Raw genomic sequence first — 22,963 nt, 5'->3', positions numbered from 1 at the left:
ACAGAGGTTGTGCAGCATGTCTGTGTATGATGGTCCTACCGGTAGGATCAGGCCGGTCTAAGTAAGCTTGGAAAAGGAAAGCATTTGGGAGTCCATAGATGACAGTACATCTTCTCGTGGAAAGTGCTACAGTAGTAGTAGTGAGTACGGTCATCCTAACCTACTAGTGACTGCCATGACACCTGCACATCTTCTACAAAGTACAATGTAAGTAAGACCGCCTGAATGTGGCACGAATACTCAATAAAGCGACAAAGCTGAGTGCATAAAAAGGCACTCCATGTTTTTTTTATACACAGATATCCTGAGGCCGGCATTCAATGACCAAAAACACGGTAACATGCAACGATAATAATATTAGCAAATCGGGATTATAGCAGTGAACTATAACGATGAATATGACTAATATTGACTGAGTACGAAGTCAATAATAACATTCGAGTATGAAAAGACCGAGGTGAAGCCGAGGTCTTTTACGAGGTTTTATTTCCTAATTGACGTAGTACGCAGATTTATCACAACAAACCAAAGCATGTGTTCAATTATTAAAATGGAGCCAAATATAAGCAATCCGTATACTTAGTCCTATAAAGGAGTAAAATATGCAGGAATATTTGACGCCTAGGTATAGTATCAATAGGAGTTAACACTAAAGAGAGGGATAAAATATTTTAGAACGAGGTCTGTCTCGTTGTCCAGGAAACGACCAATCAGCGACGCTCCCGCCAAGGGCCTTATCAGAGTTCAATCGTAATTTTACTACTCTTGATGACTCATCAAGGGCCTTGGATTGCTGAATATTCACTTTCAACTCGTACAACTTCATGTACGCATTATAGTACGGTGCAGATAATAAACTCTACACACGTGTACGGTGTACTACTAAAAGCTACCCATTTCAGAACTGTGTACGGGTTTTGCTTCCCGTACTCTTTCATCTGTACGATTTTTCTTTCTCAATAGCTGGCTGAACCCTATAAAAGATCAAAGTCATTATAGCAAGAGTACATATGTACATATACATATGTACTCTTGATTATAGGTATCAACAAGAGTCCATAATCTATGGACTTTTGGTATCAAAAAGGGGCTCTCGAAGCCCCTATTAAAAATACCGTAAAAGTCCGTAAATAATTACCTGCCTGAAAGAATTACCCCCTTCATTCTTTTGGCTCTGTCTGTTGAAGTCAAGTCAAGCCCGATAAACATACTGCCCGAAATAAGTACCGATACGGTGCGCACATGCAGCACATAGCATGTACATCTACATCAAAATGACTTCTCCACTACACACAAGTCAGGTCCAAAAGTTTGTTCGTGCCCGAAAGTCAGTACTCGCCCGAAAGTTAGGACGGGTGTGGTCACTAAGGGGTCGTCCGTATTTTTCGAAAAATTAAAAAATCCGTCCTCAGGCAGAAAGGGGGTGGGTGGTCAAGAGCGCTGGCGGAATTTAATTTTTCGATTTTTCGTCCTTTTTTTTTTTTTTTTTTTTTTTTCGTCAGTGACTTTCATACACTTGTTGCACTGACATGTAGTGCACTGTAGACGTAGTGTAGGATCGCAAACACCAGTATGATATACCGGTACATGACTCTTTTGTAGTTGTAGGACGTGCATGGCCGTCGGTAGACCTACTCACTTTACTTAGCTACTAGTACTTGACATACATGTACATGTACATGTACATGTAGGTGCAATCAGTGAACATGGGGTCAGGACTCAGGAGTTCTTATTTTCGAGCTGGGCATCGGTAATAGGCCATTCACACGACGTGCAAACATTTGCACGCGTGTGACCAAGATAACACTGGCAAACTGTGATCCAGTTCACACGGTGCTGGGCAAACTTTGCAACCGTCAATGTATCCATAGTGACCTCCTAAAAATGCCGGGAAATGTTCAATTTTGAATTTTCCCTTGTTCAAGCACTGCATTTGCAGTACGCACTTTCCTGTCCCTGCGGGAATTTGCGGAAAAAACTCTCGAAAACTTGCGCAAGAAATTGCGGCAGAAAGTAACAAAAAATGCGACGAAAAGTGCGGAATGATGCAGAACTTGCCAGGAATTCGCGGAATTATTTGCAGAAAATTGCGGATTCGGACCAAATCACGAAATTTGTTGCATCGTATATCTACTCGGGAGTCGTACTGTGCAAATAACCTACAGCAGTACAGGATCATGGAAAGAACTGCGTGAAAAGTGCCAAAAATGTGAGATATAGTGCAGAAAACAACAAAAAAAAACGCGGGAAATCGTGGATTTTGCTGAAAATCGCGGGGTTGGGCCAAATTCGCGAAATTTGTTGCATCCGTGGAATCGCGATTTCCTGGAGGGACAGACTTTCAACAACCGACTCTTTTCCTGGCGTGCAAAGATAATCGCGAGCAAAAGGGCCTCGGCCAAGATAAAAAATCAGTTGCTCGCGTGTGTCCAAGTTTATCGTATCCGAGTAAATATCCTTGGAAACAGTACGATAAAAGTAAGTTTGCCCGTCGTGTGAATGGCCTATAAAGATCAAAAAATTAATGGGAAAAATGGGAGGTGGGTGGGTGGGTCAGAGACAATTTTGCACGAGGACGGATTTTTTAATTTTTCGATAATTACAGACGACCCCTAAATACTTTTTTTTTTTGGTGTAGCTGTAATGTCGAAAGTTATGAAAAAGTTTGCTCGTAAGGTGGCCTCCCCTCTCCACGCTGGCCGTGGAAGGGAAGGTTCGACCTAGTTCAGAGAGTGATATCACAGTAGATGCGTCCCCCCCTGCTCCAGGTACAGGCATTGGACAAAAACGTAGAGCTGAGAGCCCGACGGAGAGTCTCGCCCCGAGTGACACTGAAGTCAGACAAACAGGTGCAGAGAAATCCGTTAAGAAACAGCACGCCTGCACCGCTCCAAGTGCAGCCCTGTGCGTCGGGCCTGTGAACGCTGGTGGTGACGGCCAGAGCATCACTGTAGAGATGAGAGACATGTTTGAAAATTTCCGTCATGAACTTCGAACGGAGCTGAAGACAATCGTGACAGACAGCATTGCCGAGACCATCGGACAACGTCTGGACAGCCTCGAAGTCGTCGTGAACGAGCAGCGCCAGGACATCAACCGCCTGTCAGCGGAGAACCGGCGCTTGAAAGCCGCTATCGAAAAATGTACTGAAGATGTTGTAATCTCAGAGAATGGCGCCAAGTCCCCCATTGCGGAAGTAAAGCAGACAGTCGCCACCAGGGAGTCGTCAATATTTGACGACTCCCTGGTCGCCACCTTCACTGCCAGACATCCTGTCGCCAACCTCATACTGGCCAACCCTCCCGTTTTTCCCGGGAAAATCCCGGAAAATCAACACTCCTCCCGGGGTCCCGGGGATTTCAAGCAAACTCCCGGAAAACCAAAGTTTTGTCTGATACAGGATTTTCCTGAAAACTCCATGGTTTCTCTCCGAACGTCCCGGTTTTTAACTTTTTTCAAAGGTATGTACGGTGCTCATTCGCACTTCGAACTGTGCACAGCACTTTAACCTTTTGAGCCCGGGCCCACTGAAAACCTCTGCCACGCAGTAAAAAAATTTAAATTCACTCTATGTGAGCAAACTTGATTTCAAACGATTCTTTCATGTAACCTGAGCACAGAACTGTTTTTGTTTTGGAAATAGAACAAAGATTACAACAGTTATGACCGTTTTCAGAAAGGTAGTTTTACGCGAAATTGGTATTTTGAAATGCATGCACGCGCATGTAACTCCAGTTCAAACTTACGGAGCGACTTGCATTTTTTTACGGTACGCGTACATCCTAGGAGTCCTCTGTGCAGCGGTACAGCTCGACGCCATGCCACGGAAGAAACGCGGGATCGATGTAGTTCCGCACTGGTCACGCGTGTCACAGTGGCACTGGTCATGACGTGTCAGAACGTCACTTAAAGACCTGACCATGCAAGATCTGCACTGACAGAGTGACAGGCGGGCGCCGACTGATCAAACTGCACTACAGGGTCGATCTGTGCTGTACGCACAGCTGCAGAGTCGAACGTTTTTTGGCGGGAAAAGCTCTTTTTCACTTGTTTTTGTGCCATCCAGGGATTTTGAGAGAACTCCAGGGATTCTGCATGTCTTGCCAAGGGATTGAGATTGTGGTGGTTGGTCAGTATGCAACCTCACCAGCCCAAATCCAGCTGGAAATGCCATACAGGGCACCTCGGAGGCGACACTGCTTGACCTCGTGGCTGAAGCCACGGATAAAAGCAGCAGAGTGAACAACATCGTGCTACGCGGCCTTTTGGAGAGCCCCTCCGAAGACCATACTGGCCAACCCTCCCGTTTTTCCCGGGAAAATCCCGGAAAATCAACACTCCTCCCGGGGTCCCGGGGATTTCAAGCAAACTCCCGGAAAACCAAAGTTTTGTCTGATACAGGATTTTCCTGAAAACTCCATGGTTTCTCTCCGAACGTCCCGGTTTTTAACTTTTTTCAAAGGTATGTACGGTGCTCATTCGCACTTCGAACTGTGCACAGCACTTTAACCTTTTGAGCCCGGGCCCACTGAAAACCTCTGCCACGCAGTAAAAAAATTTAAATTCACTCTATGTGAGCAAACTTGATTTCAAACGATTCTTTCATGTAACCTGAGCACAGAACTGTTTTTGTTTTGGAAATAGAACAAAGATTACAACAGTTATGACCGTTTTCAGAAAGGTAGTTTTACGCGAAATTGGTATTTTGAAATGCATGCACGCGCATGTAACTCCAGTTCAAACTTACGGAGCGACTTGCATTTTTTTACGGTACGCGTACATCCTAGGAGTCCTCTGTGCAGCGGTACAGCTCGACGCCATGCCACGGAAGAAACGCGGGATCGATGTAGTTCCGCACTGGTCACGCGTGTCACAGTGGCACTGGTCATGACGTGTCAGAACGTCACTTAAAGACCTGACCATGCAAGATCTGCACTGACAGAGTGACAGGCGGGCGCCGACTGATCAAACTGCACTACAGGGTCGATCTGTGCTGTACGCACAGCTGCAGAGTCGAACGTTTTTTGGCGGGAAAAGCTCTTTTTCACTTGTTTTTGTGCCATCCAGGGATTTTGAGAGAACTCCAGGGATTCTGCATGTCTTGCCAAGGGATTGAGATTGTGGTGGTTGGTCAGTATGGAAGACCTACCTGCCATAATCAGCACCTTGGCTCCGCAAGTTGCCCCCGGGGACATCCTGTCTGCGACGCGCATCGGTCAGTTACACAGTAACAGCACTGGTGCTGTCACGACTTCAGCTCGTCTAGTGCGAGCTGTGCTGGCTCCCACCACCAAAGCACAGCTAATGCGCCACAAAACGCAGGCCAAGCACAAAGGCGAGAACGTCTATATTCAGCACGATTTAACCCGCCAGGAACAGGCAAGACGAAAAGAGCTGGTTCCCAAGTTCCGTGCTCTGAGAAGCAAAGGCGTCAAATGCCACCTTCCACGTGATGCCATTACACTGAACGGTAGACACTTGACATCCCAGGACATTGCCCGCCTCCTGACCACACAGAGCCAATAGGAAACAGCCCGGGCATCCCCAACACCACACAAGAGATCTGCAACTGCTACGGCTACCACTACTGCACCGTCTACCAGCACGATCAGTATTGCTCATTTATCACCAGCATCAACAGCTACAACTCGAAAGCTAAGTATTGCTCATATTAATGTATGTAGTCTTTATAATAAATTGCATGAGATCAAATCACTTCTACGTGCTCATAATATTGATGTATTGACCCTCACTGAAACATGGTTGACCGACACTGTTCCTGATAACTGTATAAACATACCGAACTACACCGTGCACAGACAGGACAGGCAGACTGGGAGAGGAGGCGGTGTCTGCATGTATGTTAGAGATGAGTATGATAATCGGAGATTACACCACTCCTCAGACGTGGAAGTTCTTGCTGTGCAGATCAATGTATGCCAACAACCATTGACCATATTCGGCGTTTACCGAGCGCCAGCGGTACCTGTAAGCTTCTGGTCGATCCTCACTGACTTGATCGACGACTCGCTGAGACGTGCACCAGCCTCCACCTGCTCTATTGTTCTAGGAGATTTCAATGTGAATGTACAAGATCCTAATCATACACACTACTCTCATCTACAAACACTCTGTAGTGATTTCGACCTCCGAAATGTTGTCACCTCGCCAACCAGATATCCAAGCGGAACAACGATAGATCTAGTATTAGTACCCAACTCCACTTTCACCACACCACCTGCAGTACTCAGCGGGACTGATATTGTCTTCAGTAGCTCGACTGTAATTGCGTGTGATATTTCAGACCATAATCTGGTTCATGTTCATTTCACCGTCCATTCTGATGCTCAGCCACACCAGACGAGTAGACAAATACAGATACGTAAGCCACCAGTTCGGTCTCTGAATATCATAGATTTCCAAGAAACAGCCACTGAGAAAATGTTCAACCTGTCCCACCACGCTAGTGCCTCATCGCCAGAGTCTCTAAACACACGCATTGTACATTGGCAGACTGCAGTTCAGGGTGCACTAGACGAGCATTGCCCTGTTAAACGTGTGAATATCAAGAAAGCATACGCTCCAGCCCCATGGATGGATGATGAACTCCGCCTTCTATTGTTTAAGCGCAAACGGGCGCACCGTGCAATGCTCAGACACCCAGACCAGTCAGATCTCGTACAACAGTTTAGAGCACTTCGCAGGCAATGCAAATACCTAACTAGAAAGAAACGGTCGACATACTTCCAAGAACAACTTGTCTGCCACAGAGGCCACCCAAGAGAACAGTGGGGTATTATAAACAATCTACTTGGCAGAGCTAAAGCAAATCAGGAACCTGCTGCTAATGTCTCCGACATCACAAAGACATTTGCGAAAGTCGTGAACGATCCCTCGATTTCTGATAGTGCACCTTGCATGCCCCACGGCCCTCTACCTGAATACTCATTAGCTCAGTTTTCATCAGTCAGTGTTCCGGAAGTGCAATACTACATCCAACGCATGAAAAGCCGTAAAGCCACCGGACCAGACAATGTTCCAGTTGCTGCTTACAAGTTAATCAACGATGAGCTCGCTCCCTCACTATCCAAGTTGTTATCTGAATCTCTGACGTCTGGTGAATTCCCAGCTCCGTACAAGTGACGTCAGCCCATGTTCGCCCCATCCACAAGCGCGGTGATAGGTCGGTCTCCTCCAACTACAGACCAATATCACTGCTCCCCCATATGTCAAAGTTACTTGAGCACATAGTGCATGATCAACTCATACGCTACATCCAGAATGCACCACCCGCACTGCAACATCTCCCTGCAGAGCAATTCGCCTACCGCAGAGGCCACTCCTGCGAAGACTTGCTGACTTGTGTTACCAACGATTGGATGCTTGCCTTGGACAAGGGTGACTACGTAGTGGCTGCCTTCCTTGATATGTCAAAGGCCTTTGACACTGTCAACCACAACATGTTACTTCAAGAACTACTTGAGATTGGTATTGGCGGAGTCGCTCTGCAATGGTTTCACAGCTACCTTACAAACAGACAACAGTGCGTGGTCACTAAGACTCAACAAGGGCAACCATACACAAGCAACAGAGGCGTTCCACAAGGCTCTGTTTTAGGGCCGTTTCTATTTAACTTGTCCGTGAGGAAACTCCCCGCTGTGCCCAAACACTGCAAAGCCCGTCAATACGCAGATGATGTGTCTTTATACAGGGCGGGGAAGAATGTCCAGAACTTATGCAAAGACCTCACAGAGGACATCATCAAAGTAAAGGAATTCTTGGCAACGAGAGGTCTTATGTTGAACTCCTCGAAAACCCAGCTTGTTGTGTTCAGGCCTAAGTCGAAACCTCTTGACCCCGATGTCAACGTTCAGATTGAAGATGTCACCATCACCCCTAGTGCACACGTGAAATACCTCGGTATAGTTCTTGACGAACATCTCTCCTTTGGAGTTCACATTGCACAATTAGAACGTAAAATAGGCTGTAAGTTAGGAATGTTTAGAAAGGTCCGAGACCATTTAACGATCGATGCTAAGAGGGCTTTCTACATCTGTTCCATTCAGTCCATACTTGAGTATGGGTCTAATTCCTTTGCTCACTGCCTTTCTGCCTCCCTCCATGACCGTGTTGTCCGACTTAGTAATAGAGCGCTGCGTATTGTATTTTGCATGCCCCGCCTATCTGATGTCTCCCTTGTTCTTGCCCGCTACCATATCATTCCCTTGTCTGTCAGGTACCAATTCAAGCTGTACGTTCTAACGTACCGTGCGCTTCATGATCTGGCTAGTGTCTTTGTTGCTAACTGTTTCTGTCTCCGCTCTAATTCTACCTGCACTAGTTCTCGCACCCGCTCTCAAGTGTCCTCTTCCCTTGCTCTTCCGACAGCCAAACGTCGCTATGGTTTATTTTCTGTCACTTTCCTTGGCTCTGACCGCTGGAATGCCCTCCCAGCGGAGGTCCGCTCAAGTTCTTCCTTGCATACCTTCCGTAATTCTGTTCTTCATTTTTTAGGGTACCCTGTCAAAAGGCCTTAGGCCTGTGGGGATTGCCCTATCAAAAATTTAATAATAATAATAATAATAATAATTTATAAATAGGCGTCGAGGCGACAATAGTTTTAGAATTGCGATCAACAGAACGAGCTGAACCGACATTTCACAAAGGCTTTTATTGTTTTCAAAAAACGAGTGGATACGAAGGCAGTGAAGAACGTGGAAGAAAGAAAAAATGTGATATGGAAAAAAATGATGAACAAAAAATTTGTACTTCGAACTAGTTTTCGCACAACACTCCTCAGGAAGCTACGTTGTACTAATGAAAAACAATCCAGAAAGATACTAATAAAGAGAAATGGAGTGAGAAGAAACAACACCTATGAAAATGATAATCCTAGCACTAAGGTAATAACAGGAAAAACTGCGAAAGCAATTAACGAACTTGTAAGGACTACTAGTATACTGTGACACAAGATATGACACCATGGCCAACCAGAGCCAAACCGACAGAACAAGCTGCCACTAAAACAATTTCAAACGAATAATGCTGTCCTTCTGGACACACAGATCAGGCTTATGAATACGTTGACAAACAGCTTCTAACACACTCAACTGCAACTTATAACCATGACGAGCACGGCACAAACTTTCTGGATTGTTTTTCATTAGTACAACGTAGCTTCCTGAGGAGTGTTGTGCGAAAACTAGTTCGAAGTACAAATTTTTTGTTCATCATTTTTTTCCATATCACATTTTTTCTTTCTTCCACGTTCTTCACTGCCTTCGTATCCACTCGTTTTTTGAAAACAATAAAAGCCTTTGTGAAATGTCGGTTCAGCTCGTTCTGTTGATCGCAATTCTAAAAATAATAATAATAATAATAATAAATACGTACTTATTTACGGACTTTTACGGTAGCTCCACAAGCTACGAATAAGAATGAAGGTCGCGATAAGAGCCCAGCATTTCATTTGCTTCTATTCTACTTTTAGTACTTGTAGTCCTCAGTGGTGCTGAGGTACCAGAAGAAAATATCATACCACACCAATTCTCTCTGCACACAAACCACAAAACTACCCAATATAAGGTACACAAGCATCAGGCGCGTGCACCGTATGAGTTTTTTTGGTGTCTGGAAACCCGGCCTTTTTTCGGTCAATCTTGCCAAAGGAAAAGCGTGCTTACGCTCGTACTGGATTGGTTATTCTGCATACGCGTCGATCGACGGGCAGTTTACAGTACAGTGACTATGTCCTTATTTCGAAGTGAGAGAGAAAGTTGCTTTGCATGCAGTTCAAAATACATTATTCTCTCTTTCTTCAGTGGAGAGTAGCCACAGAGAGATCGATCCCTAGGCTAGCTCTGGTTAGCTCCTGGATTGGCGATGACGTTCAAGAAATCCGTTTTGCCTCGAAATTTGAGTCAAGCACGCGCGATGCAAGTCAGTTCAAGGATATGATTGACGATATCTCCTTCCAAACTGTTGACTCAAATCAAGATGACAGCCTTTCGTTCTCGCTCATGTGCGCAGCAGAGATGTTCGTCAAAAACGAGATGTTCGTCAAAAACGTTGTCGACTGGAAGACGTAAAAATGTGCATCCATGATCCACTTGCGCTGCTTCAGAACGAAGCGCTGCTCGGGCCGCAACTCAAGGACGCGGGGCTTCGCTTTTCTCCCGCGAGCTTCCATCGAAGTAAGGTCCATCATGTGGAACATTGCCAATACATGCCGAAAACTTCGTCATAAGAACAGAAAGAAAAATACGTCGAATGTAAGCAGTGTTTTGATGTAACAAACATGCCTGCATTGAGTGGACTAGTGAAGTACCATAGACATAGTGTTATACTTACAGACTGTAGTGTATACATGTACATGTAGCCTGGGCGGCTAGGCCTATCAAACGTTTACGGGTTTGACAAACATGTGATTGTATATGAGTGCATTGACTTTTGCACCCTCTTTGCAAATACTTTTTAAAGTACTGGTATGTAAAAGGTAACCCGTTTTATCCTGTTACTGGTTATACATGTACCAACATTTCCATGTAACATCGTCCCCTCCCTCCATTCCTCATTCCTCGTATGCCTGTCCTTTCTACCCCTGTACCTGGTGGCCTCTCAGACGCGTTGGTGTCGGCATGATCTGATCATAGCAGTCGGACGAGCGCCGCATCTCATCAGCACCAGTGTTCCCTGCACCCCTGATCTTGAGCCCCCCCCCCCCCCCCAGCCTCCTCCCTAGCCCTCGCCGTTAACTCCGACGGGATGTTCGGGCCGGGGGATGCTCATGCATATGTGCTCAAAATACATAATTATACAGTGGGTCTCCAGAAATTTTTTACCAACTCTAGAAACCCCCCTTTCAAGACTCGGTGCACGCCACTGAGCATAATGCAAGTGAGATAATGCATGTAACTTCGTTCTAAAATAGTTAGTGCATGGCAGGGAGGGCCTTTCATGGCTTGTTTGTGCCCTTCAGGTTAGCCTGAGGGCCGTAGGCCCGAGGACGTCGGGCACTAACAAGCCATAAGGCCCTCCCTGCCATGCACTAACCTATAAATAATATTCATCACGGCGATGTGAGCAGCTACCTTCTCCAACACTTCTCCATTCCATCATGGCAAGCTATACAGTTGCAGGATACCTTCATGAGTAGAATGTATTATAAATAATTTTGAAGACGCCAAGAAACCAATACAGTTTGAAGAAGCCAACCGAATATAATAATCACTGCATACGCATGTGGGCTTGCCTGGGATACCAATACCCCAGCTCCATTACACACAAGCTATTTTGGGTAAGGGCCGCAGGATAGTTGTCTGGAAATGGGAGTAAATTCTAACACACCTGTATGTAAAGTTACTTGTCGACTGCCGGCCTGGGGAAGAGCTTGACCGCTTGTTTTTCCCATGTTAGCAGTCTTCTCGGACCAGTCAGTGTGTATGCTGTGATTGCTGTGATTATGATTGCTACTTACTAGTACAGGTACATGTAACAGTATTTCGTCTTCAGTACAATCATACAGCTCATCCAAAAGGAAGGAAGGTGCACTCGGTCTATGAGCAGGGATATATGGAAAGCTGCATGCCGCAAATGTTGACACAATTATTATACTGCCAGTTGTACGGCACAATCCTGATTCCATACTCAGGGAAAGTGTAAGCATCTATTCTCCACCAACTTTCTGGAGCCAGCATCTGTGACGAGTAATGTACTGATGACGTACTCACTCAACCTGAGTAGTGATTACAGTACAGTGCATTGTACGTCTCCTCACGGTGACCAGAGGCAGTTGTTCGTCTGCATGAAGCCTCGCCACGACTGTGTGTTTATCCGTGACGATGCATGATCCAGTGCTTCAAAGTTGACCGGATGAGTCACGAATTAGTGTGTTGAAATACTGGAGTGAATCCGGATCTAGCTCTTCAAGATGATCAACCATAAGGTTGCGACGTACGTTACACCACCCATCCACCAAAGCGAGGGTCGTTCGTAAAGCTAGCACGAAAGATTCGCTTTGCTCAAAGTTTAAATCGTCCAAGCATTCAGCAAGGAGAAACAGCTTATTCGGAATGACCCGCTGGACGAGTTGGTTCAGAAACATTTTCTTTTCACCAAAATTCCATTGAAGAAATGTTCCACTAATAAAATCCAACTCCTCTCGGAATTTCTCATTCTGAAGCCATAGCTCACTTGTTGACATGGCACGAAAATGCTACGAGATACGAACAGGGGCGGGGGAGGAGGATATGTGTAAGGAGCAATTAATAATAAGTCTTTGGAACTCACACTCACACTGTTCAACAGCAGAAGACAGACTGATTGTGATGATCAAAGCTTCACAAGTATTAGTAACTAGTTTTAGTGAAGTGATTTCGAAGATTGTTTCAGCACACTTGCGGGCACATCCTCTTTGGCGCCGCCGCAGCAGTAGATCTACGCGTGAGCCGGGTACATGTCTGTACAGCTAGCTACCAGCTAGCTGGCTAGTACAGTACAACCTTACCCCGCGAAATTTGAAACCCATAAACTTCTGTTGGCGTTTGACTTGGATCTGGGGTTGTTTCTTGGCTTGGCCCGTGCTTCCACGAAAGGTGGTCAAGAAGGCTGAAACCGAAACTGAAGCAGCACCCGAATGCTGGCTACACACCAATAATTATTATTTATCGGTGTTGGATTTTGGCATCTTGCCAGCCAATAGTAGCAGCCTGTATGTCGCGTAGTGGAGTTAATTTTGTTGGAGCTTGCAGGTGACGGGATGGATATCGATTTCGGCTCGTCGTTGGACCTGCAAGATAGCAGTACTGCTGATGCTTTGTTTGGAGTTGATAAGGAAAATGACCAACCAGACGCAGGTGAAGGTGGTAGCTCGCGGAGAAGCTCCATCATTCCCAATTTTGTGAGCAATTTGGCTAAACGCGCAACTGACCGGAGAAGTTCGGCGAAATGCAGCAGCAGAACCTCGGCGGCTGCTGCTTCATCTCCAAGACGCCTGAAAAGATCACGCAGGGAAATGAGCACTACTGAGTCGCTGACGGATTGTACGTTCACATCCATCGATTCATCAGAAGCCAATCATCGAAAAAGATCGGCTTTGGATCGCGTGCAAAGTATAACATCACTACCTGGCCGCAAAGTCAATCAACCATCCGACAAGTCACCAGCCAAGAAAGCCAGAGTGCCCGTAAAGGGATACCAGCCCCCGACACCTCAAAAAGCCCGACCTAAAGTCCAACAACTGTGGTCCAATACCGTCCAAAGTGGTGATGATGCGCTTGACGAGGCCTCTGTACTGCGCCAGGAGGCAATTTACGAAATGTTCACACATGCTTCTAGTATGCTGTCAGATGCTAAGACTGTACTGGACAACTATGCCAAGCCCATGGACAAACTACGCATTCTCAGTGAGGAGGAGAGTAAGCAGCTCTTTGGTCAGTTGTACAAGTTCCCTGATGTCCACCAGTGCATAGTGGACCAGATGGCTAGGCAGAGAGACACGGCAACGGGAAAGACGGAATGCATTGGTAAGACGCTCACGGAGACGTTACCCAGGTTAAAAGTCCTCATCCCTTTCTGCTCCAAACTGCAGCTTGCGAGAGATGTGTACGATGCTAAGCTCCAGGACCAGTCAGTCAAGGACTTCCTGGACCGATGTCGGACATGCGCGTTCAGTAACCGGCGCAGTCTGTGGGATTTGCTCGACTCTCAGCGTAGCAGTTTGATCAAATACCCGTTGCTGCTGAAACAGCTGATAAAAGTGACACCGAAGGACCACAGTGATCTGGATGATCTGCGCGATGTACTCAAGATCATGCAGGACCTAGCAGCTGAGATGGATCAGAAGACTGGTGAAGTGAAGTGCCAGCAAGCACTATCACGCTTACAGTACACAGGCACAACACGCTGTCCAATCGTCGATGCTTCTCGCCAGCTGCTCTGCAGCGGTCCTCTGAAGCTTACAGTGCGCAATAGCATGGTAGAGGTAAGCAGTGTGCGTGCGTGTGTGTGCGCGTGTGTGTGTGTGTGTGTATGCGTGTGTGTGTGTGCGTGTGTGCATGTGCATGGTAGTGTTATGATTGGGACTGAAACATTTTAAAATAGATCACTAGTAGCTTATCTTCTCGGTTTCAGAAGCGTACAGGGGTATGAACTACAGCTCTCTCCTGGAGGCAAAGCGTCAAATTCCAATTTGTATTTGTACCCTACTTCTATGCACAAAAGTACATGTGCACATGTGGATGATGTGCTAAATTTAAGTAAATTATAAACGAAAAACAACTTCTCAATGTCAGCCAGCACCAGGCAATTTATCACATAATCCACCAGTTGACACACAGGCATCAATATGTTCGTTTGATGACAGAGTAACTTTTTACCCGCATCTGGCAGAGTGATGTTCTGATCTACGTTACGGGAACGCGACGACGTGAAGAATCACGGGAACACTCTTCGTAAAGGAAACCTGTTCTGCTCTACATTCACGTAAAGAAATCACGTGGAATGTCTACTGGGAATTTCCTGTTCCAAATTTGGCAGTTTTCTGCCTGATTTGAATGATACCAAGCAGATCCGTACGCATTTCTCTTTGCGTATGCCACAACGTAGAGAACCTCATCCCCGCGTAGAAAATTGGACACCAAACACGCGAAGCCGTAGACCCTAACCCAGACACCTGTTCTCTACGTGATTTCTCTACGTTTCACGTATAGCGGAACCTCACTACTGTCCATGCCGTACCAGGGCACACGAAAAGTGGATATAGACTAGCCTCTGTACCCATGAAGGGCCCTGTGCATTTTATGGTCAGGTGTACACATATACTATGCCTATATACATGAGCGAAAATGACCTCTTGATTCTTCCAAAAACAGCGATTTTTGTTGTGTGTTTGTGTACTGTATGAAAATGGATATTAAGCTGTGTTCATAACTGGCACGTGTACGCGTGGTTTGTGCGTATTTTTGCTGGCTTTTGGAGCGTCATGCATCAGGAAACGTGTCGAAATGGAAATTCCCACACGTTGCAATTTTCAGCACGTATCAGGCGCGTGCCGGCGTACATGCCAGTCACGTTGACTGGCGGGATCAAAGGCGTGGCACGCCCCAAAGTACGACTCGAACGGCAGTTCTCTGTGAAAGCCTGAACGCGTGTTTGAGCAGGTGTGAACCGCAAGCATACCGCTCACATGCCCCCGTTATGAACACAGCTTAACAAATCACAAGTACAATATTACATATGGAAAAAAGGACCAAGGCACTAAAAGTTACACTCTAATAGTATAATAGTAGAATGTCCACTAACACCACCAGTTACTTTAAACCAATCAGCTCATGCCATAACAATACACCCCCTCATATTATTACTATGCCTTCCAACCTTCCAAATTGGAAGGCTGTTGGAGTGCGCATCCAAGACGGGCTAGAGCTGATTGGCAGTTAGTTGTAGAATGTCAGTACCGTTTGGTCAGTGTTGTGCAATGTTATCACATGAGCTGATTTGTCAAGTAACTGCTGGTCTTACTCTTAGTGGACATTATAGCGTAACTTGTACTTGTAGTGCCTTACAGTGCATTTGAAAACTATAGACGCGTAGGGTTTTTGAAATATTTCAAATTTGGCTGGAACTATTTGAGAATAGTTTTCGGAATATTGCTCAGGACCGCTCCACAATTGTTCTCATATAGTTTCTAAACAATTGGATAACAGACGCCCAATTTGGAAAATCTTATGCACAAAGTGATCACAGATTTTATGTGGTATAGATGCTGGCATAACGGTTTTTGCGTAGGTACGCGTCTATAGTTTTGAAATGGACCGTAGTCCCTTTTTTTGCTACTTGAAGTATATTAATCCTTGGCTCTCCATCCGAGTCCACCATATTTCGGGAATACTCGGTACATCATCTGGCTACGAACTGATATCCAGGCAAGTACAGTGTAGTAACGTGTGACATTGTAGTTAGTGAGGAGACATGGACGGTGTCAGTTTACACGTGAGGGGAAAAGAAGGAAAGGGACGTGACAGTCAAGTTACAGGGACGGCAGGCAGGGCCCCGGTTGCGGCAGGCAGGTGCTGGTGACGGCCGGCGGGTGACTATGTCACACCAGTATAGCGCGAGAGGTAGAATTTATTCTGGTGTCGACATTTTGATACCAAAGAAGAATCGAGAGAGGAAGAGACATAATCTGATACAACCCGCCATTTAGCATATTCGTGTCTAGTAGCATCGACCAGATGTTCCTGAAGCTGGTCCGAAAGCACTTCCTGGCATCGTTACCCCTTAGTAAAAATTTCAACAAACACGCTGAAGGTCAGCTATTCGTGCATGCCCTATATAGCCTGCCTGGTCCAGGTGACCAACAGAAGGTGCTAGCCCAGGCCAACGTACAGAAATCAGCAGTGGAATGCAACTGCCGAGTCAAATCTTCTTGCCCTCTGGACGGCCGATGTTCACAGGAGTGCGCGGTCTACCAAGCAGCCGTCACAACTCGGAGCTCAGGCGGGGAGAGGCGGTACTTCGGGCTTTATGAGAAAACGTTCAAGACGCGCCATGGCAACCACCTGATGCCTACGAGGCACGAAAGGTATTGCCAAAGTCAAAGCACGAGGCTATCAAAGCACTTGTGGGCACTGCAGGACCAGTGTGAAGAGTACGACATTGGATAGTCTATCGTCGACAGAGCAGAGACGTACAGCAACATAACAAAAACAGGCGTGACCTGTGCTTAGCTGAAAAGGTGAAGATTATCTGCGCTGATGCATCCACGCTTCTAAACAAAGAATCAGAATTGGTATCAAAATGTTGCAACCAACATAAATTCTACCTCTCGCGCTACACTGGTGTGACTTAGTTCACCTTGCCTGCCGTCTCCAGGATCTGCCTGCCGTCCCTGTAACTTGACTGTCACGTCCCTTTCACTCTTTTCCCCTCACATGTAAGCTGACACCGTCCATGTCTCACTAACTCCAATCAGTTATATTTTACTTTTTTCAAAGCCAACCTTTTTTTCTTGGAAGGCGAATATGGAAGGAAAGCAGCAAAGGAGGAAAGGAAATAAATGGCAGGAAGAAAAATCGCACAAATGGTAGCAAGTGAGCAATTAAATGGCAAGAACACCTGCTTCCGCAACCACTAGCTCAACACCTGCTTCCGCAACCACTAGCTCAACACCTGCTTCCGCAACCACTAGCTCAGCAGGAACAGCAGGTGCTGCAGGAGTGAAAATGCTCCTTGCTCCACACAAACACATAGTACAGGATCTCAGCAAAGCAAAGCTTAGACGGCAGCGGATATGCGCGATGACGGCGCTGTAACGCTCAGTGAACTTGGCAGAGAGTAGGCAAGCAATGCGCTTATACAGGGCAGAGGCGCATTTGCTCATTCCTCCGCTTGTGGAGAACACCGCGGGGACAAAAGGAGCATGCCCGGCGTGCTGGATGCGCTGCTCGTACGTCCGCTTCTTCTCCTTCTCGTGCTTGGCATAGCAGGCAGCAAGTGGTTTGGACCGATTTGAAGACGCATAAGGGTTAAACACCCGTACATCAATAAAGGTGCGTTGGAATTGACCTCCCGAAATGCCGCTCGCGGCCACGTCAAGCCGGGCCTGGTCATCCACGATGGCTGTGAGATACCGGAGGTGCTCACCTCACAGGGGTTGCAGATGAGGTTCAATGGACACTTGTTGGGCTACTTGCTTGAGCAGCCTAGCGGTAATGCCGTGGACCTCGTTGCGCCTGATGGTGGGAAATCCTCCAAGGGGGCACGACAGAGCATGTTGCACAGTGAAAGTGCTTTCGCACTGGCAGGACGTTGGCAGCCGTTGCGGGAGCCAACCATAGCGTAGGCAGATGGCATCGCGAAACTCACCCTTGGTGAGAGTGAAGCCATGGCGACGGAGAGGTAGGTAGGTCAGCCAGTTAGATGAGCCTTTCTCAGAAGATAGCTCAACGGACCGCTGAAGATCCGGCTCGACAGACACAGAGAAAGCGAGGGGACGGGCCCTAGTGGCATCGCGGGCACTGGATCTGACGCGCCTCTTGGCTTGGTAGATCTGCGCGACAGCATTGCCAAGCCTGCGATCTTGCCTCAGGATGCGGTGGATGATAGCATAGGACACGCTGACGGAGGACCCATACTGTGAGGCAATGGAGGACGGGGCAGTGAGGCCGAGATCACCATGACGGCAGTCACATTTTACTACTTGCCTGGATATCAGTTTGTAGCCAGATGATGTACAGATCAATCCAATTGAAATATGGTAGACTAGGGTGGAGAGCCCAGGATTAATTTATAGCGAAAAACGACCAGGGCACTACACGTTACGCTATAATATCCGCTAACAGGAACACCACCAATCAGCTCATGCGATAACATTGCACGACACTGACTAACGGTACTGACTTTCCACAACTAACTGCCAATCAGATCTAGCCTGTCTTGGATGCGCACTCCAACAGCCTTCCAATGTTCGAAGGTATACTAATAGTAATAACATAGGAGGGGAATGTGCAATGTTATCGCATGCGCTGATTGTCAAGTAACTGATGGTGTTAGTGGACAGTATAGCGTAACATGTAGTGCCTTGTCCTTTTATACGATTACAAAATAACTAAGCATGGCACTTGTGATTTGTTAGTCTGTGTTCACAACGGGCGCGTGTACGCGGTACGCTTGCGGTTCATGCGGGCCCAAATGCACGTCCAGGCTTTCACAGAAAACTGCAGCTCGAGTGGTATTTTAGAGGGTGCGCGACACCTTCAAGAACTTTTTTTGGCATATACGCCAGTGTGCGTACTATGCGCGCTGAAAATACATGTTGGAATTCCATTTCGACACCTTTCCACTCGCATGACGCCCAAAAGCCAGCAAAAATACTCACGAATGCGTGGTTTGAACTGGTTTCACGCGTACACGCGCCAGATGTGAGCTCACCTTTACTAGCTTTTTCTGGTGTTTTCTGGTGTGTACGTTGTCCCCAGTCACTACAAACCATATTTGATAGGCCTGACATCAGGTGGTGTCATGAATGAAGCCTTTTTCTTATTGTCTCTGTGTACAATCACTTATATCTACAGTTAAACCTGGTGTAAGCGACCACCTACTTTTAACGACCGTTTTCCATGCATGGACAGTTCTACACAGAAACTGCACCGGATACCGTGACCACCTGCCTTGCGCGACCAGCGACCGACTTTTAGTGTACCAAGTGCCACTTTGGACCTGCACACAGCGACCAAAAGTGCCATGTTGGCTGGCAGGGTTGAAGTGCGCTCTGAAGCAAATGCATGCAGTCAACAGAAGTGACCAAGGTGACAGTGCAGGATGCGCTGCATGCGATCCAGTGAGGTGTGCTTTGCCTGCAGGAAAGTATTCTATGCTCCGCACCTGGCAACATGAGTACAGTAAAACCTGTAATGGCGACCACTTTTCCTTGTCACGGACGCATTCACATTCAAAACACCTCGGATAAGGCGACCACTCGCTCAACGCGACCGACGACCACCCACCCGTGACCGCGTTGCACAGTGCTAGTCATGTAAATGTATGCATTGCATGGTGCACCAGGCATGGTAGATCTACACATCAGTGCAGGAAGTGTAGATGTACATCACTACAGTCATGGTGCATGCACGACATTGACAGGTCTGAGGACCCGAGGCACATGAATCGTGCTAGAGTAGCATAGGTGTGTGCACTGTGATGCACTGATCAAAATGATGTATCACATGTGGATATGGTCACGTGACCCACTGAACCTGGATAAGAAGACTACTGTAAATATACAAATTGTCGGCAGCTATTTAATTTCGGCTATATTCGGCACCGACCCAAAACGCCTAAATTAAAACGCCGATGAAATTTTTCACAGCATCTGTCGCACTATACCATGCCCTCTATCCCACGCCGAAAATAAATCGCCGCCGAAATGTGAAAAATCGTGAAGTGCCGAAATTTTGTACATTTACAGTACCTGGCCAAGGCGACCACTTTTTCTTGTCCCTTGAGGGGTCTAAGGCGACCCCTCAAGGAACGAGAAAAAGTGGTCGCCTTGGCCCGGTGTTTTTCTTATCCAGGTTCAGTGTCACGTGACTATATTCACAATACATGATATGACAATCATATCATTTTAATCAGTGTATCACACTGGACACACCTATGCTACTATGCATGACTCATGAGTCATGTGCCTGGGGCCTCAGACCTGCCGAGTATCCTGGATGCACCATGTGCATCTGCGTTTCCTGAGCTGATGTGCATGGTGCACAGTGCAATGCATAGTGCATGTAAATGTACATGTAGCAGTGTGCAAAGCGGTCACGGGGTGGTCGTTGGTCGAGTTGAGCGAGTGGTCACCTTACCCGAGCTGTTTTGAATGTGAATGCGTCCGTGACAAGGAAAAGTGGTCGCCATGGTCGAGTGGTCGCCATTACAGGTTTTGTTGTACATGGAAGTACATATGTGCACAAGTATGTGCACAATCCGACATGCCACGAATGTATGGGACCTGCTTCTAAAGACCACCTGGCTTTAACGACCGCTTTTGCTTGTGCCGTGGGGTGGCCGCTTAAACCAAGTTTTACTGTAAGATGTTGTAACGTGGGTTGTAACGTGGGTTCATGTCTGTTTGTGATTCACAGGTGTTTCTATTTGATCGTGCACTGGTTGTGGCCCGCAAACAGAATCGCACTGGGCCAGAACCTGGCTATCATGTATTGTACAACCCGATCTACACATACAGCATGCGACTGGATGATAACCCCATCATCAAGGAGCCCATCAATGGATCGTTCCGCAGCTTGAGGAGCTCGCACCACTCAGATCCAACGAATGTGTTTAGAGTCGAGCGGACATCCACTCCTGGAATGTTCTTTGCTAAGGACCGCGCAACCGTCACATTCACTGCTCTGAATTCGCACGACGCCAAGGCATGGACGCAGGCTATTAGCGAGGCTATCACTGCGTCTTTTGATCGAAGTGCACCCCCACCCAAACCTGTCACCAGGCCAGAAAGTAAGAAGTTGTGCAAATCAACGAGCGCTGTGTCACTTCCAACTGTTATCAACAAAGACGGTTACGAGCCACCAGTCACCAGGAATCTAAGCCGGCGCTCACTCAAATGATACCCGTCCAGGGGCAGTGGCTGCGCGTAGCTGTTTTCCGTCAGCAGGGATGCTTGCGTAACTGCGCAAGGCTTTGTCGCCCCTACTCTCCCTTTAGAAACCGTCGTGTGCATACCCGCTATGACTTCGGTTTGAGGCTTTGCTAGGTCATGGTGCACTGGCAAAGTCTTTTAAAAGTTCATGTGTGAACAGAACATGGAGTCCCTTCCCGCGCATAGCCGGAGCAGAGACAGACATCTAGCTTCAGATACTTGTTCCTTGCTTAGCAATGTACGAGTCAAGCATGCCTGTACTACGGTATAGCCTCCAACTCAACTTCACCATGACAATCCAGTTAGTGTACTACTGTCGAAGTGGTCCTTGAGTGTCATGTTCTCTGCACTTTTACGGTGATATCCGCCTGACTGGCGGTTAATGTATGTGTGATGATGCAAGCTGATGGGTAGCGTGGGTATCACCACCACCACCATCGCCACTGTAACTGCTCTACCAGTGCTTGCAGTACGTCGTCATTGCTTGGCTTGGGTGTGCTGGACATGCTTTCATTTGGCAGCAATCTCTGTATGATCGTGTCGCTCTTTGCATAGCTTTATAACACCTGATCCCCCATTGTAGTGTGTGTGGATATCCCTTGCCCTGCTTCACACCGGTGCACCAACATGTCAGTGAATAACAATCTCTTCGTCAACTTATCGCCTTCTGTCTACTCCTATTAGTGTGTGTTGTACAGTGTAGTGGTTTCCTGGTGGGTCGCGTGCCTGCCAGTTTCCCTTGCATGGCGGTGCGCACTGTGCATTGTTCACGTGAAGTAATCCAATTGTTGACCCATGATGCTACTATATTCAATCATGGACACCACTTCCCCTGAGCATGAAACTAGCTGGCACACCATTATGACTGTCAATATTCATTATTCGAATAACATCACGAGTGAATTTTTTTATTCTTGATCTTCTCGCATGCTAACATCATCGTTGCCCCTGTACATGTATTGTTGGTAGACTTACACCGCGGTACCGCTCTGTAGCATTGCTACGTGCTGGCCTTACACCGCTCTGTAGCATTGCTACGTGCTGGCCTTACACCGCTCTGTAGCATTGCTACGTGCTGGCCTGCTCTACTACTAACTTACAATACTACTACTACAATTCTTTTTGTAGTACTCTGTGCTGTGCTGTCTGTGTTTGAATGACCCGGTGGCGTTCATACTGTCCTTGCCGTTATTCCATCACTCATTTTCCGCCCGTTGATGTCTGCGCGTGTGTGTGTGTGCGCGCGCGGCCCTAGGAGCATCTTGACAAAGCAGCAGCTAGCAGTTGTCAGTTCTTTAGTTGTGGATTCAATGATGTGATACTGGTACAGTGAAACCTGTCTATATTTGTAAGGCGACCACTCAAGGGACGAGAAAAAGTGGTCGCCGTAGCCAGGTGTTCTTCTTATCCAGGTTCAGTGGGTCACGTGACCATATACACGTCATAATACATGTGATCAAGATTGGTTATGTACTCTTGATGTGATCAAGAGTACATAACCACCTCTTGATGTGATGTATCATTTTGATCAGTATATCACACTGCATACACCGATGATACTCTAGCACGACTCATGTGCCTGGGGTCCTCACTGACTCCTCAGACCTATCAGTGTCAAGCATGCACCATTGTACATCTACACTTCTTGCGCTGATGTGTAGATCTACCATGCATGGTGCACCATGCAACGCGTACATGTACTAGCAGGGTGCAACGCGGTCGTGGGTCATGTTCAGCGAGTGGTCGCCTTATCCGAGCTGTTTTGAATGTGAATGCGTCCGTGACAAGGAAAAGTGGTCGCCGTGGTCGCCA

The 22,963-nt window shown here is 47.0% G+C and overlaps 2 protein-coding genes across 2 annotated transcripts; both read left to right on the top strand.

The window, feature by feature from the left end:
• Nucleotides 1-5,856: 5,856 nt before the first annotated feature.
• LOC135808689 (uncharacterized) lies at nucleotides 5,857-7,143 on the top strand. The gene has a single exon (XM_065321914.1). It carries the CDS (start codon nucleotides 5,857-5,859, stop codon nucleotides 7,141-7,143), a length of 1,287 nt encoding a protein of 428 aa, XP_065177986.1.
• A 5,264-nt stretch (nucleotides 7,144-12,407) lies between these two features.
• Nucleotides 12,408-22,475, top strand: LOC135806411 (neuroepithelial cell-transforming gene 1 protein-like). The gene is made up of 2 exons (XM_065320590.1): nucleotides 12,408-13,981; nucleotides 20,637-22,475. The coding sequence occupies exons 1-2, from the start codon at nucleotides 12,758-12,760 to the stop codon at nucleotides 21,117-21,119; spliced, it is 1,707 nt and encodes a 568-aa protein (XP_065176662.1). The 5' UTR covers nucleotides 12,408-12,757; the 3' UTR covers nucleotides 21,120-22,475.
• The last annotated feature ends 488 nt before the right edge of the window (nucleotides 22,476-22,963 follow it).

Source organism: Sycon ciliatum, chromosome 1 (genome assembly GCF_964019385.1).
Source record: "Sycon ciliatum chromosome 1, ocSycCili1.1, whole genome shotgun sequence".
In the NCBI taxonomy this organism is placed as follows: domain Eukaryota; kingdom Metazoa; phylum Porifera; class Calcarea; order Leucosolenida; family Sycettidae; genus Sycon; species Sycon ciliatum.
The sequence above is the reverse complement of the archived record's forward strand: the minus strand, read 5'-3'. Positions and strand labels throughout refer to the sequence as shown.

What these genes read in the sequence shown, in the direction of transcription:
- LOC135808689 (XM_065321914.1), top strand. Translation starts at nt 5,857, where the DNA reads ATGTATGTTAGAGATGAGTATGATAATCGGAGATTACACCACTCCTCA.
- LOC135806411 (XM_065320590.1), top strand. Translation starts at nt 12,758, where the DNA reads ATGGATATCGATTTCGGCTCGTCGTTGGACCTGCAAGATAGCAGTACT. An exon ending in TGCGCAATAGCATGGTAGAG is followed by an intron (nt 13,982 to 20,636) that starts GTAAGCAGTGTG and finishes TGTGATTCACAG; the next exon opens with GTGTTTCTATTTGATCGTGC.